We start from the raw sequence: 17,346 nt of genomic DNA on the forward strand, positions 1-17,346 counted from the left end.
TTCATAGTTAATATTTAGATAATATTCAGGCTTGCCAATTCAGATAGCAAACTTATATTTAATGGCACTTTTGCTGTGAAGAAATAAGTGTTCAGTTATAGACATCATACATTATAATTTATATTCACATTTTTTTTTTTTTTACATTCATGCCAATTGGAATTGAATTGAGAGGTCAACTCATGGGTCAACTGCGCACTTTGTGGAGATCTGTGAAAAGCAGACCCTCTGGCGGCGCTTGCTGGACGCGACACGCGGTGTGCTGCAGCTGTTTGCACGTAAACAAGTTTGTCCGGCCAGCACGGGCAGTTAAACCGCAACATATTCAGTGTAGGCTAATATACGGTTAAGCAGATTACACTGTATTGTCATCTAATTGTATTAGTTCAATTTAATTAAATACGCCACGACTTGATGCAAGAGGCCAGGACAGGCGTTGCAAGGTAGTTAGGGGAACTCCTACCTCTATCTCTTTCACTCTATCTCCCGAGGGCGTGTTTAATAAAATGCAATATAGGTCTGTCATTTGTGTTATTCAGTGGTGAGACACTCCTGAAACACCTGACTCCTCACAACAGACTATCCTATCCTAAACCAAGGTAAGAGCAACATGTTAAAATGTATTTTTTCAGTCGTGCGCAAACTTACAACTGCCTGCTTAGGAGCATGAATTGTTACAGTAACAGAGATCCACACGGATTTACAGTAGACATTTACTTTCATTTTTAAATTGTTATGCTTTGAAAACAATAAACCCGGTTGTAACCAGTCCACAGTTTGTTCAGACTGGCAAAGCCTCTCCATAAGCCTTTCATATTTTGATGTTCAAACTAAACAAAACTAAAAGTTGAGTATTTATTTAAACACATTTCTATTGTGTTTGACTTGCCTTTTCATTGCACAAAAAAAGGAAGCATGCAGGGACAAACGTTTAGAGTAGAGGAAGTGTCATAAAAGACATTACTCGGTGTCTACATGAACAGAATGAGAAGATTTAGGCTACATCTGTACATATCTCATACATATTTCTATCATATTTTACATTATTATATTACATGTACAGTATCTTATTTCACTACAGTTATTTGTATTATTTCAACGTACAATATTCTATTTCGTCGTCAATTAATTTTATTAGATTTTTCTGCATTTTGCTACACCTTTATCTGCACTGTGTCTTTGCACTACTTTTGTGTTTATTTGTGTCTCAGGTGTTGCTCTCTTCCCTTGTGTTTTTTCTTTCTGCTCTTTATTGCATTGTTGAGAGGAGCCTGATGTTCAAGAATTTCATTGCCACTGAAACTGCTGCTGTCATTGTTGTGCATTTGACTAATAAACATATTGAATCTTGAGAAGAAAAACTGCTTCATGGACATGTATTAAACTTTCAGCGACATTTTCTGAACCAAAGTCTCTACAGGTTTAAATGTAAAGCGCAGAAGGAGGTTTCCACATGCACCCTATTCACTTCCTTTTTTCTGTATGTGTGTATTTATCTCCCTGTGTGCAGATGCAGAGGTGGGTTCTGATCTGTGCGGCTCTCCTGTCTCTGGTTGGAGCAGACCCGATGGAGTGTCCCGATGGAGGAAGATGTGAAAATGGTCAAACCTGCTGCAAAGACCCGGTCACCGGCTATGAATGCTGTCCGTTTGATGAGGTAGCCATGGTTTTACTATATTGCTTCTACATTCACTTCTACTTCCTGACCTAACTGACTTTTAGGAATTTGTCATCTTGCATCTTTTAGGAGAACAGTCATGGTGTCATTGTCAATGCACCAAATTGTTGGCCACGTTAAATCCTTATTCCCTCTATGTTTCAGTAATGGATTTTATCTATAAAGAACACTTTGAGATACATCGAAATCTCACAGTGCTTACAATACAGATACAGTAGTGTCAGTTACAGAAAGAACACCACACTCTACAAAAACAGGTTTCTTCTGCTCCTGCTTGTTCCAACACATAAATTAGTCTAAGACTATGTAAGAAAAGTTAATTTTTTTAGTAACAGAAAATAAAACATATGGTACGCATCAATTTATATAAAAAGTTAATCGGTAGATAACAATTCAAATGGTAAGAGTTTTCAAACAAGGCTTGGGTGCACAAGAAATGTGAAAAAAAAATTACTAACCTGTTTCAGTATCTGATGTAGTTGAAGAAGTTTGAATGACTAATTAGTTAAACAACATTTCACTTTTACTGAAGAGGATTTGTGGACGATGCCCTGCAGAGCCAAAAATTAATTTGGTTAAAAAGTCATATTTTTTCAAATCGAATTCATTTACAAGAAACCAGTGCAGTCAAAACAACTAAAAGCTAAACACCAACTCCACACTATCAAATACACAGCAACTTAAAGCACCACAGCCACCAGCTTGTGCAGTAAAGCTAATTTCAAATAACTTATTTAATGTATTTTATTCATTTAAATGTAGTTATTCAACATACAGACAGAAATAAGGTCTATGTCAATAGTTAGTCCAGAAAGACGTCACATGAAGGATTTGCAATGCATCCAGCTGTAGTGAGTTTACTCAGTCAGCCTGAAAAATATAAATCCCCCTTTATCAGCTGCAGTTACTGCTCTCTCACAATTAACTTTACTTTCTAACCAGATAAACTCCAGCACAAAGTCATAGCTAAGGACCTTAACTGGAATACTTAGTCCCTTTGTGCATCACAGTTAAATGTAGAAAAGGAGATAACTCTCTTCCCTTGTAGTAAAACAGGCTGCACAGTGCTACTATTCATTCTTGGTGCTGTTTGAATTCTTTATGGTCCAGATAAAGGCTTAGGCCTCATTTAGCTGTCGTGATAACAGTTTTAAAAACTTTGGTAGTCAAAACATTTCTACTACTGTCGTCTTTGCAGGCTGAGTGCTGTGAGGATCACGTACACTGCTGTCCCACGGGAACAACCTGCGATACGGCCACGTCTAGCTGTGTGAACGCCACTGTGTCAGTTCCCTGGGCGGAAAGAGCTTCTGCTGATCAACCCAGAGTCTCTAAAGTAAGAATAACCCTGAGTAAGAATTGGGTGTATTGTATTGTAATGTGTTTAACTTATGTTGCCACCGTGAGGAATTTTGGGTAATAAACAAACAAAAATCTATTGGGCTCTTCTTGGGATGTTTCTGAGCTCCTGCGCCAGTGTCGGTCATTCGTTTATATGAAAAAGTTACGCACTATATCTTTAAGGCGAGTGGATTGGTCTAATACGTGTTCCCCACCCCGTCCCTTCAGTCCTTTAGGATGATAAAGAGTAACATGCTGGAGGATGACGACAACATCTGCCCCGATCAGTCCCGTTGCCCACCTGAGTTCTCCTGTCTGAAGGCTTTGACCAAGTTTGGCTGCTGTCCCCTAGCTCAGGTAATCAAACCTTGTCCAACACAGATAAACCATGCAACTTGGAGCATTTACAAATGACCACTGCCAAACCATTCATACGTTTAAACTGGTGGTATTTACATTTTTTATTTATGTTATTCCAAACAATGATTTTGGCAGTTCTGAGGACATTTACGATAGACGCCGCATCTCTGAACATAACAATGAAGGCTGAAAATATGTGGCACCTAGATGTCCAACACCTGTTAAAGGAGTTAACCAGTTTCGATTGAGCTATTGTTTCATGACATCAATATTATTTTTAGAGTAAAAATGATTTCATCGTGGAATGCCTTTGTTAAGTGTAATGTTGTTGAGTGAATATTGTTTACCACGGACAGGGAGTGCCCTGCGCTGATGGAAAACACTGCTGTTCTGAGGGCCACCAGTGCAGCGCAGATAGCCGCTCCTGCATCAAAAAAGGTGATGCTCTTCTTTTTACTGCCGCAACATACTGTATAATTGTACAGTCTGGACTTCTGTTTGAGACTTGTGTTGAAGCCAAATTATTGATTTCAAGATTTATTGTATATTTTGCATTTGTTTATGAATTGAGTTGTTTGTTGATTATTTAAATGATTTATGATTAATAACATTTGGTTGGAGGGATAGGACGGTGCGTAAAGCAAACGCTGCCCCACAATTGGCAGGGCGAGGCTTCTAATCTATTTCAGCTGTGCCCAGTCGGGGAACTGGGTTCCCAGGTATGCAGTCACACTGTTTTCAGACCGCAACTAAAAAGCCACGCAACTAAACAGCCACGCAACAAATCAGCCACAAACATGCACAAAATAACGATCGCCAGGTAACGCACCGGCCTATTTCTCCTCCAATCCGGTAAGAAAAGAATGCCTTATTGTCTGTTGAGTCAGAGGAATAAACAACCTCAAACCCAAAGAAAAGGTGTGGTTAATTGGTTCCCAGGCCATGCGCTGCTAGACGCGCCCAAATTAATCACACCTTTTCTTTGGGTTTGAGGTACTTTATTCCTCTGACTCAACAGACAATAAGGTGTTCATTCTTTTCTTACCGGATTGGAGGAGAAATAGGCCGGTGCGTTACCTGGCGATCGTTATTTTGTGCATGTTTGTGGCTGATTTGTTACGGGCCTCTTGTGTTAATGGGTGATTACAAATCAGAGGGAATGAAAAGGACGCAGAGTTCCCCAAGGCTCAAGTCTCAGGCATCTTCAATTCAACCTATACAGTACATGCTCCCAATGGTGCAGATTATGAAAAAAATTAAAAATCTTATTGTAATCATGTGGACAACACATATATCTATATAATCACCATACAAACACAGTGAGTAAGTGAGTCGAACAAATAATGATTGGACGTCTTCAGTTAATCAAAGTTCCCATAAAACTGAATTGATTGTTTTTGGACCCAAATAAGAATAATTCAGTCACTGCTTCCAGTTCCCAAAAGTCCAAACTAAATCTACAGAGACAGTATTCAGTTTCTGTGCATCAAATATCTTAAACAACTATCTGATCCAACTCTCTTTATAAAAATCAATGCTTAACACTTCCAGGTTGTAACTGTCTGTTTATTCATTTCTTGCGCTGTTTTTTTTAAACTCTCCTGTTTTATTATTGTTTTGTCTAGTTTAGCACAAGAAATTGGCATGTTGCTGGAAGTTATATTGCCTTACTCTCCTAAGAATCTTCATCATAGGCACGTTTTTTCTAACATGATGTTTTATTGTGTTGTTGCAGAGGTTGTGGCGACAGTTCTGTGCAGTGACGGAGTTTCAGAGTGTCCAGATGAAACCACCTGCTGTGAAACTCCAGAGGGAAAGTGGGGATGCTGTCCCATGGCCAAGGTACAAATCGGCTGATTTTCTCATTACACACACACACACACACACAGGCAAACATTCACAGCCCTCTACAAATAGTATGCAAAGAGCAATGTGCAATTTTATTAACACCTTATACCAATCAATGTGCAATATTTTTGCACTTTAGCACTCGTTTCCCTACAGTCAGCCCCAGTTCTAATTTGTCTTGAGCTTCATTGTCTTTTGTTGAGTCTTTGTCAGTGAGTTCAGTTTATGGGATTACTGTTTGTATGTCATGTAATTGCTACTGTTATTTATGTAGTGGCATTCATGTACAAGTTTCTTGACACTGATCTTCAAAGGGACAAAGATGGTAACAAGCATCTAGCATTCCATTTCATTGAGGTGTGTCAATGAGCGTATGACTTACTGAAACGGCTTAGAAATCTCAGCAAGATTTAGAAAAACTTGTCCATGCATTTATCTTTAGTAGACTTGACTACTGTAACAGTGTCCTTGCAGGCCTTCCAAAAAAATCTATCAGACAGCTTCAGCTAATTCAGAACGCTGCTGCTCGAGTCCTCAATGGGACCAAAAAAGTGGATCACATTACCCCAGTTCTGAGGTCTTTACACTGGCTTCCTGTCACTCAAAGAATTGATTTCAAAATACTGATGTTGGTTTATAAAGCACTAAATGGTTTAGCGCCAAAATACATTACTGATCTGCTGATACGTTATGAACCGTCCAGAGCCCTTAGGTCGTCTGGGACAGGTTTACTTACAGTCCCAAGAGTTAGGACTAAACGAGGAGAAGCAGCTTTTAGTTTTTATGCACCAAATATCTGGAACAAACTCCCAGAAAACTTGAGGTCTGCTGCAACCCTCAGTTCTTTTAAATGGAGTCTGAAGACTTTTCTGTTTCCATTTTAACCTGTACTTTTTATTTAATTTAAATGTTTTACTTCTTTTCATTCGCTTTTAAATGTCTTCTAATGTGTTTTATGTATTTTAATCTTGCCCCTGTAAAGCACTTTGAGTGGCCTTGTGTTTGAATTGTGCTATATAAATAAACTTGCCTTGCCTTGCCTTAACACAAGGTGACCCAGTCTTTAAATGTAAATTTTACTTTGTAACATGAGTGAGATTATGAATGAGGAAAAAAAGTCAAATGATCAATTTGCATGTCCTGCCTTGATGTCCGGCTATCGTGACTATATGGAGTCTTATCCAAGGTTGTATTCCACGTTTTAATGTCTACACAGGCCGTATGCTGTGATGATAAGATACACTGCTGTCCTGAAGGGAGCACATGCGATGTTGAACACTCCAAATGTATTTCCTCCACCAACAAAAAAGAAATGCCTATGTGGGCCAAACTCCCAGCCAGGATGAGAGCAGAGTGGGAGAACCAGAAAGGTCAAGTTTGTATTAGCTGTAGTTTTACTTCCTCATTCTGATTAATCATTGTCTTAATCTGACCGTGTGTGTGTGTGTGTGTTGTTTGTGTGTGTTTACAACTATTTCTGTGAGTACCGATTTGAGTTTAAGACCTTAGGAGTGAGGACATTTTTGTAAAGCGAGGACATTATAGCAGGTCCTCTCTTGGACAGGCATTTAAATGATCTGTTTGAGGGTTATGAATAGATTTTACAGTGAAGACATTAATTAAGTTCAGGTTTAGGTTAGGGATAGTGTAAGGTTGGGGGTTAGGCAAGTTAGTTATGATGGTTAGGCTTAGGAATGCATTATGTCATTAAAGGGACTCTTACCGATCCTGCAATTGAGAATTACAGCACTATCATACCATCCCGCCTCCCTCCAATGCCCCACACCTTCATTCCATGCTTGTATCACTGGTTTCACTTCAGAGTTGTCGGCCAGAACACCACTTATGGCCAAAGGCGTCAGACTATAAGCATGAGACTAGGAGAGGAGGAGTAGGGTTTTATCCGCTCTTTATTTTCCTTCTTTCACAGGCACAGTCGCTTATAGATCGCGGGAAAAGAACAAAGGTTTAAACTCCGCTCGTGAGGAGACGTTACAACAGCTGTTGCGACCCGCGAATCGCATGCAAACTATATTATAACAGCGATCGGGACTGCATGTACATACTCACACACGGGTGATTCACATTTAAACTCAGATAAACACATTTCCATGTGGAATGATCGCTTACTGCGGCAACGCTCACACATACGAGGGAGAAGAGAACGGAAACTAAACAGGCTCTCTGTCCGACTGACGTCACGGCCCTAACTGACTGCTATCCACACTGAACAAAACACATTTTAACACACTGTAAGAAATAACAACACTGTAACTTATGAACGTTGGGGCCTTTTCTACAATGGTCGCTACTCGCTACTGTCTGCCGTGGAATCAAAACAAACCCTCTAGTTGAGAATGCGCAATACAGAAGCAGACCGCAAACAGACAGGTCTGTCGGCCAATCAAATCGTTCGGTCCGAACGATTTGATTGGTTGAATTTTATATATATTTTTCATAATATTATGAGATTGAAATCATTGTTTGTTTTTACTCCTGGTGGGTCTGTCTTATATTTTAGAGTGTAATTACCTTATTAATACCATTTTAACCTAATCCAAAAAAAGTGTAAAAATGCAACAAAGGTAAGAGTCGCTTTAAGAGTGTCCTCACAAGTATAGCTGTGTGTGTGTGTGTGTGTGTGTGTGTGTGTGTGTGTGTGTGTGTGTGTGTGTCTGTCTGTCTGTCTGTCCACGCAACCTTATCTTGTGTGTGTTTCCACTGTACAGAGGGTGTGCAGGTGACTTCAAAGACGGTTGACGACGGCAATGATGAAAAATCCCCTGAAGTGACCACAGTTTCTCCTTCAGAGGGGGAAGTTACTGTGGCAGCTGCAGGTGAGCTGTTGTTTTCATGCATCAAACTATGAAGAACATGCGTGCGCCTAAAAATAAATCGGAGGAGCCTCACAGATGGATTTTAAGATACAAGTGTTGTTCCTTCTGTAACTAAATTTAAAAAAAGGCCCACATTCACAGCCCTCTACAAACATAGTGCAAAGAACAATGTGCAATATTAATAACACATATAACAATCAATGTGCAATAATACTAGCACTACAGCTTTTAAGTAATATCTGTGGTGAAATGTTCTGTTTGTGAGGTTTAAATAAAGCACAGCTCCTCCTGTGTGCAGCAGTTGTGGTTATAGTCTAAAGTTGCCATATCAGTAGGACACGATTATCCAGATTACATTTATTCTTCAATCTTTTTTTGTTGTTTGGCACCAAAATGTAGAAAAGGCTTTGCTTCATAGTTTCAAATCTGCACAATTTGCAAAATCATCTCAGTTAATTTCAGCCTGGTTCTTCCACAACAGTCCTTTTATCTCACTCATCAAGACAAACATCTCCTTTTGTTCAGATGTAGCAATGACAAATTTAATCTAATTTTCCATTACCATACCATTACCGTTCCCATATTCTAAATAGGGAATTTTGGTCACTTGAATTTACATTTACAATAGTTGTTATATATAATAATATTACCATTAAAATTCTTCTGTACTTGAGGGCCAATTTCAGATATGAAGATGAAGAGCATTCCTATGGATCTTCTTTTTTTTCCAGGTAACGACGTCCCCTGCAATGACACAGCTGCCTGTCCAGATGGCACCACATGTTGTAAAACTAAAGAGGGCGGCTTTGCGTGCTGTCCGCTACCAGAGGTAAAGCTTCAATCTTTTAGGCAGTCCTATCTCCGATGTTAAAGCCCCTGTGAACCCAATCCACAAAATCCTTCATACTATGACATTTGAGTAGTACGTTGCATGATAGTAAGCATCTGAAACGAGTTAGGGATATTTATCAAACCAAATTTAAAAATGTAAGTTTGATGACCTTTACAGATATTCTGTTTAGATGCTCTTCTGTTTCTTATTACACTAATGGTTCTTATTACTCAATAAGTATTTTAAACCAGTCCCGGCAGTTCTGTTGGCAAGTTTCCTACAGTTTATAATATTTATGAACATTTCTTTTCAATCATATTTTTGTAAAAGGCTTACAGAGGCATCCAACGTTGATATCATATACTGAGTTTTACTATTTTAGACTAGGTTTCCAGAAGCACATGTTTCCCAATGCATTCATGTAATTGTTTCCGTTTCTGTGATTATGTCATCCCCAGGCTGTTTGCTGTGAGGATTTGATCCACTGCTGCCCCAAAGGTAAGAAATGTAACTTGGCTGAGCAGACCTGCGATGACGACACATGCTCCGTGAAGTGGCTGGAGAAGGTTCCCACCGTCCCAAGGCGACGGGACGTCCAGGCCCGGGTCGTCACGTGTGACACCACGATCGGTTGTCCTGATGGCTCCACCTGCTGCAAGAACAAAACAGGAGGCTGGGCCTGCTGTCCCCTCGAAAAGGTCAACACACACACACACACACACACACACACACACACAGCAGCCTGCCCTGCACAAACTGAGGAGTTTTAAAGAGACTAAGAGGAACTTTTAAATGTTCATGAAATAGCCTTGTTTTACTCTGATGATTATAAATAACCTGTAACGAGAAAAAACGAGACGATCAGGGAAAAAACTAAATTATTTTTATAGTTATTATTATTAATGCCATTGCTCGGGTCTGAATGATTGAATCGCTGCCAGATCAGACAAAACGATTTACAGCAGGCAGACCGGAAAAGCCTGTCTTTATGAAAGGTACTAAATCAAAGTTTACCTTTCTTAAATCTGCCTTTCAAGTCCTTACCGTACATTTACCTTACCATACCGATATAACATTTGAACAATTACAGCAGTTTGACTGACGATTCTCTCTCCTCTTGCAAATCCACACATCCCAAACATCACCTAATGTTTGTGGCGTTAACGTTTTCTTTGTCTTTTTGGTCTTAAGGCGACGTGTTGTGACGACCATGAACACTGCTGCCCGTCTGGCACCACCTGTGACCTGACCACCTTAACCTGTAATAGCGGATCAGGCTCCGAGCCGATGAGACAGAAGATGCCTGCGTTCATCTCCGAGACAACAAGTACAGCCAACCGGAGCTCAGAGGAAACCAGCTCACAGGAATCACTGGAGGACGATGATGATGATGATGATGATGATGATGATGATGATGATTTTTCTGATGATGATGAGAAGGATGAAGAGGAGGAAGGTGAGGTTGCTCAATTGTCTTGTCCCGTTAAAGGGTTTTTTACTGGGAGTTTCCTCAGTTTAACTAAGGGTTTCAGGTCAGAGGGTGTAAAATTCTGTACGGAATGTGAAGCCCATTGAGGCAAATGGTTATTTGTGATATTGGGTTATATAAATGAAACCTGATCTGAAATTTGATTTCAAGACGATGATGATGACAAAGACGACGAAAATCAGATGGATAAGGAGGACGACAAGGTATTGACATTTTTATTTGATTTTTTTATAATTTTTGTTTTAAAATAATGTGTTATTATACATGTTATGTTATTACATATTAAACTTTACTATTTTGTATTGTCGGTCTGCAGCTGCTGTTGTCATCACATTTCGTTCGGGACATTAAAGTTTATCTTATCTTATCTTAAGGACGATGATGAGGATGAGGATGAGGAGGAAGAAGAGAATAAAGCAGTAGAGAGCCTTGTTCAGTGTGACATCCAAACCACCTGTCCTCAGTCCACCACCTGCTGCTTCATGTCCTCCACTCAGAAGTGGGGCTGTTGCCCGCTGCCAGAGGTGAACAAACGTTTTCCTCATGTCACTTACCTCCAGTAACTTTCAAACTGCAATAGCAAGACGATTACCATCTCATAGTAGTATAGCATTTATAATGAGTACATACACTTTGAGGAAATGGTTTACAATACACACTTTAAAGTAGTTGTAAGCACATACAAGCACACGTTAAGTGTTAATTGTGGAGTAAGCAACTCTGGAGAATGTCAAAATCAATTTGTCAAAATCAGAGAATATCTCCTCACAAACCACAATGCACTGATGGATCTTCTGTATGTTATAAAAGGTTCTCTCTGTATTTATTCTGCATAAATGCTTAATTTTAATTCACAGGTGGGTATTTTACAACTTTATAAAATAATTGTTCAGTCTTTGAAATGTCTTGAAATACCAAAACAAAATCATTTTAGATGACCAGAGTGTTATGTGTAATTTTACAATTGCATCATTGTAACGGTAAAAAAAAGAAGAAGAAAAAAGAGGAATCCAAAGAAAGGGCAAATCTGAACAATGGAGAAGCTGAAACCTTCTACATTTAAGGCCTTTGTGTTTCATAACTCCTGTAAAGCTGCTATAATAATACAGTATGTCAAAGCTCTAAAACACTAATTGTTCACGACCTGCTTAGGGTTAGGGATAGACACACATAAAGACATTAGCTGGTGAATATAATGCAGCATTTAGCATCTTAATTGACAGATATTTCCCTCTGTATGTGTCACAGACCAAGAAAAGAATTATATTCATCATGATTGATCAAATTGAATACAATTCTGCTCATTTTTGTGTGAAAAAACCCAACTCGCAGTAAAGGATGTTTATGCAATTAACTGAATGTTATCACTTTCTCAAACCTTGAGAGACAAATGACAGTATTATCATTACTTTGCATGGTGATATACTTCCTCCTTTGCAGTGGCATCTCCACTCTGGTGTGTAATCTTCTGACTTTATAATGTTTTATTCTCAGCTAAAGGCCCAAATCACTAGAGCCATTCCTTCTCATGTTAAAAAGATCACAGATTATTAATGCTGTGCTAGTGTTTTAAAAAAAATTGAAAGAAGAACTGGAAAACAGGATTTAAGATGTGAAAGTGTAACTCTGCCACTTTCACCCCCCCCCCCCCCCCCCCTCACCCCACCAGGCGGTGTGCTGTCATGATGGAAACCACTGCTGTCCTCAAGACTACAAGTGCAACGAGGACCAGACTACGTGCATTAAAGGAGAAGTGGAGATTCCGTGGTACACCAAGCTCCCAGCCACCTCAAACATCCAGGCCCATCCCAGTGCTGAGCAGTGTGACGACCAAAGTCAATGTCCCGAACACACCACCTGCTGCCGGCTGGCCACAGGCAACTGGGCCTGCTGCCCGCTGCCAAATGTGAGCGCTACACTGTATACTTCAACACAATGAAGTTAAAATCGCTGTCCTAAAAATTATTTTAAAAACACATTTAATTTTGTAGTAAACTATATTAAAGTATTTATCTCAACTATCTTCGTAAGTTTATTGCGTTAAGTTTGACTACTTTCATCAATTAAGGTTGCAAAACTTAAAATTAGCACTTACTGAACCACTAGCTAGGGTCGGATGTTTTTCATATGAATTTAGTTGAGAGTTTTCATTCTCTATTCAAAATCATGTGTGAAGTATCTCATGTCCTGGACATTATCTATATGACAGCTAATTGTTTGGCAAAACTTTTACTTTTTGCTATTCTAAGTATACGTATATATACACACTCAAAACTTGAAGTGTTATAACATATTCATGCAGTTTTCCTTAAACTTAAGAGTTGTAGTTAGCCTTAAAGGGGTAGTTCAGGATTTTAGACATAGGGCCTTATTCCCAAGTTAGCCTTGGTGTTCTTTATCAGTGGACACAGTTTTCAACACATTTAATTCAGTCCTTCTAGTTGCAGAGTGCGCTCGTGCTAAGCTAACGCACGGCATCGGGGGGATACCTAGCCTGCTACTAAAACAGTCTTACCCACTCCACAGTACACCCGAGGCCAATCAATTATAACGCCAGACTATCGATGTAAATGTCTGTGTTGATAGAATAATTTTAGAAATAAAACCAACCTCGCATATTGCATTTTGAGGGACTTTATTTCTTGTAGGCTGCGGCAGCGGCGGACTAATACCTAGGTTACAGGCTCTATAATAGTTTGTTTACCTGCTGCTGTCTTACAGACGCAGAGTACAGTGCACAAAGGAGTTGTATTAGCCTATGCAATAAACAAGATATGGCCACGTTTGGAGGACTTACCAATGCGTCTGCTTTTGAAGACGATTATGAGGAATTTGTTGTATCCAACGAACCGTACCTGTATGAGCCGGAATACACTGATGAAGAATTGAGAGGGATGCTCAAAGGGCAGAAAGAGAAAGAGCGTCTGTAGAGACAGCCCCCGCTGGAGCTGCAGCAGAGAACCGGGACAGAATGACGGTAGACTGGTGGCAGTGCAGTTTCAGTTTCTGTCCCACGCTGCTCTGTTTACTTTCTGCTGTAGTGATTCGGTTACACAGCAAAGTAAAAGTCCGCTGCTGCTAAGAAAGTAGTCCCTCAAAATGCGATAATTCATGCGATGCGAGGTTGGTTTTATTTCTAAAATTATTCTATCAACACAGACATTTACATCGATAGTCTGGCGTTATAATTGATTGGCCTCGGGTGTACTGTGGAGTGGGTAAGACTGTTTTAGTAGCAGGCTAGGTATCCCCCCGATGCCGTGCGCTAGCTTAGCACGAGCGCACTCTGCAACTAGAAGGACTGAATTAAATGTGTTGAAAACTGTCTCCACTGATAAAGAACACCAAGGCTAACTTGGGAATAAGGCCCTATGTCTAAAATCCTGAACTACCCCTTTAAAACTCAAATAAATTTGTGAAGATAGTTGTCTTGAAATTCTGAGTTTTCCTAACCGTTAAATTTTTACAGTGTGTGTGTGTGTGTGTGTGTGTGTGTGTGCACGTGTGTGCGTCTGTGTGCGTCTGTGTGTGTGCAGCTACTTTGGCATGTAAATATACTGTAGATGCACTGTCAGCAGGCATTAGCTGTGTCAGTGTTTGAGTATGTAACAACCCTGTCACTAACCATGTTGCACGCTGTGTCTGAAGGCCGTGTGCTGCCCCGATAAGGAGCACTGCTGTCCCAAGGGCTACACCTGTAACATCTCCACCAACGCCTGCTGGAAGATCATTCTGCTGCAAAGTGTCCCGCTAACACCGGTGTTCCTGCCCGAGCATTTGCCCCAGCTCACTCAAATAGAGCCAGAGGTCGAGTGTGATGAACAAATCCGCTGCAGAGACAGAGAGACCTGCTGCAAGATTTCCACTACTGCATGGGGCTGCTGCCCATATCCTAATGTATGATATATCATCATAACTTCAACATTTAAAGGGATATTTTAAAAATGTTTGGAATGATTTTTTTTCCTTTTTTCTGACAGTTAGGTTTGAAGATTGATGCCACCCTTATGTCTGTGCGATAAACAGGAAGCTGGTATTATCGCTAATAAATCCACCTACGAACACCTCTAAAGCTCACTAATTAATATATAGTATATTATATCATGTTTGTTTGATCCAGAAAACGCCAGGATAGCTGTTTCCCACTGTTTCAAGTCTTTATGCTAAGCTAACCAGGTGCTGACTATCTAAATATTCATTGGACAGCCATGACAGTGGATACCGTAATATTGCTGCTTTAAACTTAAAGAGGACCTATGATACTTTTCGACTTTTATGACCTATAAACGTTGTTATAATGATTTATAGTCATGTTTAACCATACTAGCGTATCAAATAATTACGTACATGCATTTCGACGTATTCCCTGCTGACCGTCTGGGGTGGCTATGCAGAGCACTAAACACTATGGCAGCCGGTCGAGAAATAACTTGTTCAAATTTCCGGGTAGTTTCTGTCACGCTCCCGGATGTTTCCATGTATGGTAATGCTGCTCAGGCAAGCTCCGGCTGCATGCCCCCACCTTCCTGAAAATCTCCCGCTGCTGGAAGGAAGCTAACCAATCACAACGGAGTGGGGTTTGCAGCAGGGGGGGTAGGGGCGGAGAAGCTCAAAGCAGTGTGTAGAGAGAGACTGCTGTGCTCGCTAGGGTAAGAGGAAGAGTGTCCCGAAAATCTACATAGTTTTTTGTGATGTGATTCGTGTCTGGTTGCTCTATAGCAGTTTTTAACAAGAAATTAAGACCAGAAAAGTAGTATAATAGGATCTCTTTAACTAAAGCACCTAATGAATGACAATGTACCTCCCTCTGTTGTCTCCAAAGGGGAAGTGCTGCAGCGACATGCAGCACTGCTGTCCCACAGGATACACCTGCACCCGCGATGGAGGCTGCACCCAGGATGCTGCGCTCCACTGGAACAACTGGCGTGTCTTTCTCGCCAACAAAAAGAGAGCTCTAATAGTTTAGTCCAGCCTGCCTAACTGCACTAATGGGAAATAATAATAATAATTGTTGATTGCTGCATTTGTTTTTGTTGTGTTTTGTTTTTTAGAAGATGATAGAAAAGGGGAATGGGAGTTATGATATTCTGTGACCTATGAGCCTATGTTGTCTCACACTTTGCTACTTGAAACTTTACTCCATCCATAATCTGCTGAAACACTCCACATGCAACATGATTCACTCTCCGTCAATCATCTGTTACTCTATGTTTTGCTGCCGCTGCCCTGTTCTGTCAAAAATCAGTCACAATTTGTGGAATAATTTAAAACTATCTTTTCATAATTTTTAATTCTAATATGACAATGATTCTGTTCTTGTTTCTGCATTGATTGTTTTCCAATTAAAGCACAAGCTGCAATATAAGTATTTCTCCACGTTTGCCTCATGGTGTATGAGGCAAATGTGGAGAAATACTTATATTGCAGCTTCAGGTAGGCCTAGCCAAAAAATAAATGTTCCATAATAAACAAGATTTGATGTTACAACATTCCAACGTGTCGAGTCATTTATATGGGAGTATACTGCCTGTTTCTATTACATAAAACAGAGTGAAGGTCTTAAAGCAAGACTGGTGTGACTCGATAGTATTTTTTTTACTTTTTAGGTTGATGTTCTGCTGTTTGAACGCTTTTTTGACGTATGATTTTTTGGGGGACTTTATTTTATTATTTGGTTTATCCCTTTGCCGTAACTGTAAAGCTCTGTGGAAATTGAAAATGGAAACTTCAGATTATACAATTACAAAAAAAATAAAAAATAGAGGTCATAATGTAGGGGAGAACGGGGGAATCTGAGGCATCGGGTAATGTGAGCCACCCCCTGTATCTAGGCAACGGAAAACATTTGTGGTCATGTGAGATATATGTTTTCAAGCCCCTCTCATTTCCCCATGGCCATGAAAGAGAGGACCTCATGGTGCTGTGGTAAGCATGTTTTTTTTCACCAAAATAGGTATTTTGCATGTAAAAGTAAATTTTCTTGCTGTCAACTTAATCAACTGTTGTGCCAAAGCAAATGTATTCACTTAGAAAAACTTCTATCATACGTGTTGATGAACTACCAACATATGAAACCATGTGATGCTGATAACTGAAGATTAGCCTGAAATGCTAAGAGAGGTAGTTTTTTCTCAAATTGTGGTGGTGGGGGAAAGTGAGCCAAATGCTGTGGGGGAAAGTGAGCCACTGTCTCACTTTCCCCCACCATGAGGCACAAGTTAAGTTTAGTCTTAAACATATTTTAATGTAATATTACATGACATATGTCTTATTTTAATGTCATACACATAGTAGAAAAGCCATCATGCCAAGGAAATACACCAGGAAGACGACCTGGGGCAACCACACGGAAAGAGCACCTTCTCATCTTTCCCTGTAACCTTCAGGGCTGGAATGTAGAGTATAGGCCTAGTTGTAGAGTATGACAGGCTGATGTTATGATCTAGTTGGGTCTTCTCCTGTGTTCTGAGTCCCAGGCTGTTCTCGCTGGTTCTGATTTTCCTATGCTTTGACCCCCAGACACTAGCTGGCTCTAAGGGTCCTGTGTTCTGACCCCCAGACTGTGTTCTAATCTAACTGGTTCTATCTTTCATTTGAATCTTATTAAAACCTTTTGAATTATAATATGTTGTATTTGATTTTGTTCAGAGTTACTTTCAAGTGTTTAGAAAATTTGCTTTGCTTAATTGACCAAACCCCATCATTCTTTTACTAGTCCGACATTAGTTCTGGAATGGTGTAGCTAGCTTTCAGGATTCTTACTGTTACAACATGTGTTGTTATGGTAGTTTCAGAGTGGAAAAAGTAAGTGGATCAGTTTACCCCACAGCTGGGGTAAAGTGAGCCACATGACAACTTTTTTTAAAACAATCATATTTTCACTGCCCTTTGTCTTGAAAAAAATCTGCTAATGCCCTTTTCTAGGAGACATCCTGAATTAATGGGAAATGTGTACATTTTA

At 39.9% G+C, this 17,346-nt stretch overlaps 1 protein-coding gene across 1 annotated transcript; it reads left to right on the plus strand.

Annotated features, from left to right (window-relative positions):
* Nucleotides 1-472: 472 nt before the first annotated feature.
* grna (granulin a) lies at nt 473-15,755 on the plus strand. Its single transcript, XM_080043400.1, has 16 exons — nt 473-599; nt 1,511-1,657; nt 2,877-3,014; nt 3,248-3,376; nt 3,736-3,817; nt 5,115-5,221; nt 6,444-6,597; nt 7,957-8,064; nt 8,796-8,893; nt 9,355-9,594; nt 10,088-10,352; nt 10,536-10,588; nt 10,760-10,909; nt 12,055-12,291; nt 14,034-14,282; nt 15,208-15,755. Exons 2-16 carry the CDS (start codon nt 1,511-1,513, stop codon nt 15,349-15,351), a joined length of 2,301 nt encoding a protein of 766 aa, XP_079899526.1. The 5' UTR covers nt 473-599; the 3' UTR covers nt 15,352-15,755.
* Nucleotides 15,756-17,346: the final 1,591 nt, after the last annotated feature.

The sequence above is a fragment of the Ammodytes marinus genome (assembly GCF_949987685.1).
Source record: "Ammodytes marinus genome assembly, chromosome: 16".
NCBI classification, from domain to species: domain Eukaryota; kingdom Metazoa; phylum Chordata; class Actinopteri; order Uranoscopiformes; family Ammodytidae; genus Ammodytes; species Ammodytes marinus.